Source organism: Apaloderma vittatum, unplaced genomic scaffold (genome assembly GCF_000703405.1).
Source record: "Apaloderma vittatum isolate BGI_N311 unplaced genomic scaffold, ASM70340v1 scaffold29863, whole genome shotgun sequence".
NCBI lineage: Eukaryota > Metazoa > Chordata > Aves > Trogoniformes > Trogonidae > Apaloderma > Apaloderma vittatum.
In genome coordinates, this window is record NW_009706866.1 from 388 (window position 1) to 1,886 (window position 1,499).

The 1,499-nt window shown below is 60.2% G+C and overlaps 1 protein-coding gene across 1 annotated transcript; it reads right to left on the minus strand.

The window, feature by feature from the left end:
• Nucleotides 1-21: 21 nt before the first annotated feature.
• On the minus strand, nt 22-1,493 carry MFAP1 (microfibrillar-associated protein 1; the record flags this gene model as incomplete). The annotated part of the gene is made up of 3 exons (XM_009865965.1): nt 1,296-1,493; nt 512-641; nt 22-209 (listed from the first exon to the last, which is right to left on the minus strand). Coding segments are annotated over exons 1-3 (467 nt in total), but the record flags the coding sequence as incomplete, so codon positions are not given.
• Between the last annotated feature and the right edge of the window lie 6 nt (nt 1,494-1,499).

Below are 1,499 nucleotides of genomic sequence, written 5' to 3' on the forward strand. Positions count from 1 at the left end.
CCGCCCGCATGGTTCCCCCACTGGCGGAGGAAGGCGGGTTTGAGCCTCGGCTCCATTTCATCTTCGCTGTCCGTGTACTCCTCATACTCGGACTCTGACTCGGACTCTTCTCCGGATCGACCCTCGTCTTCCAACTCCATCACTTCCATCTCCTCAGTCTTCCTCTCCTGCGCTCGCTGACGCATCATCCCGCGACGACGCTCGATCTCCTAATGGAGACAAACACCGAAGAGTCAGGCACTCAACCCCGCCACTGCTTCCCTCTTGCTCCTCCATCCAAAATGCGCCGTGACAGCACCGCTGTGCACCAGACTATTGTCCCTCTGGACACAGGGTGGCCTCTCCCAGCGTCCCGTCCTGTGCAGGGGAATGTAACCCATGAGCACAGTCATGGCCAGCTGTGACACTTGCCCAGCTCTGCCCGACAGCCCCCATGTCCATGCAAAAGGCCGTGCCAGTCTGTGCTGCTCAGGGGCTGCCCTAGGCCCGTTATTCGGCTCTGCAAACGCACCTCGTCATCAATCTCTTCCTCTTCCTCTTCACTGGTGTCCTCCCGCTCCAGGCGCCAAGCTTCCCCCTCCACCTCTGAATCACTTTCTCCAACGACTTCTGGCTCCACAATTTTGCGATGTCTTGCCAGCCTGCAACAGACCCCAATTAAATGATGGCACTCGGAATGCAGAGAGGCTGCAAGCAGTCAGCTAGCGAAGAATTGTTCCTAGCGAAGCTGTGGTAAACCCTGGCACTGCTGCGCGCAGGCAGAGCCCACACGTTCCTTCCCAGGATGCTGGAGGGGCTGGGCACCAACAGCTCCTCCCTGTCCCTGCTCTGAGGAGGACTGGAGCTCCCAGCAGGAAGCCTCCTTGCTCCTGGAACAGAAAGCAGCAGCAGCTCCTCCTTGCTAGGAGGCAAAACGGCACTCAGTTACTCCCTGCCTAGAGCACACTTCACAGGACACACACCTCCCACTACGCTGAGCCTCAGCACACCAAGCTATCTTTATTTCTGATCCTGTTTTCACCTGCACTCCTGTAACTGCACCCGGACACGGGGCTGTGCCCTGGGAAACAGGCGCTCCAGGCTGGAGGGGCTGCTTGAGGCACAGTGCAGGACAGGCACAGGAAGACAGCCAAAGACCCTCCCGTGCTGCTGGAGAACGTTCTCAGCTCCTGCCCAGCGTTACTGGACCTGCTGCAGTGCAGCAGAGCCGGGTCCAGCCTTCCCAGCCCCCTGCAAGCGCAAACCTGCCGGGGAGCAGGACGCGGGCACTGCTCCTCGCTGACCCCCGCACTCACCTCTCCTCCACATCTTCAGCGATCCGGTTCTGACGCCGCAGCCGGGGGTCGTTGGCGAGCTCCTCCTCCTGCTCCTCGGGCTCCACCTCCTGCTCCTTCGCCTTCTTGATGAACTGGAACTCCTCATCCTCCTCCTCCGAGGACTCCATGGGCGCATAGTCGGGCCGCTTCCCCGACACGTACCGCTTCACTTTCACCTTCTCC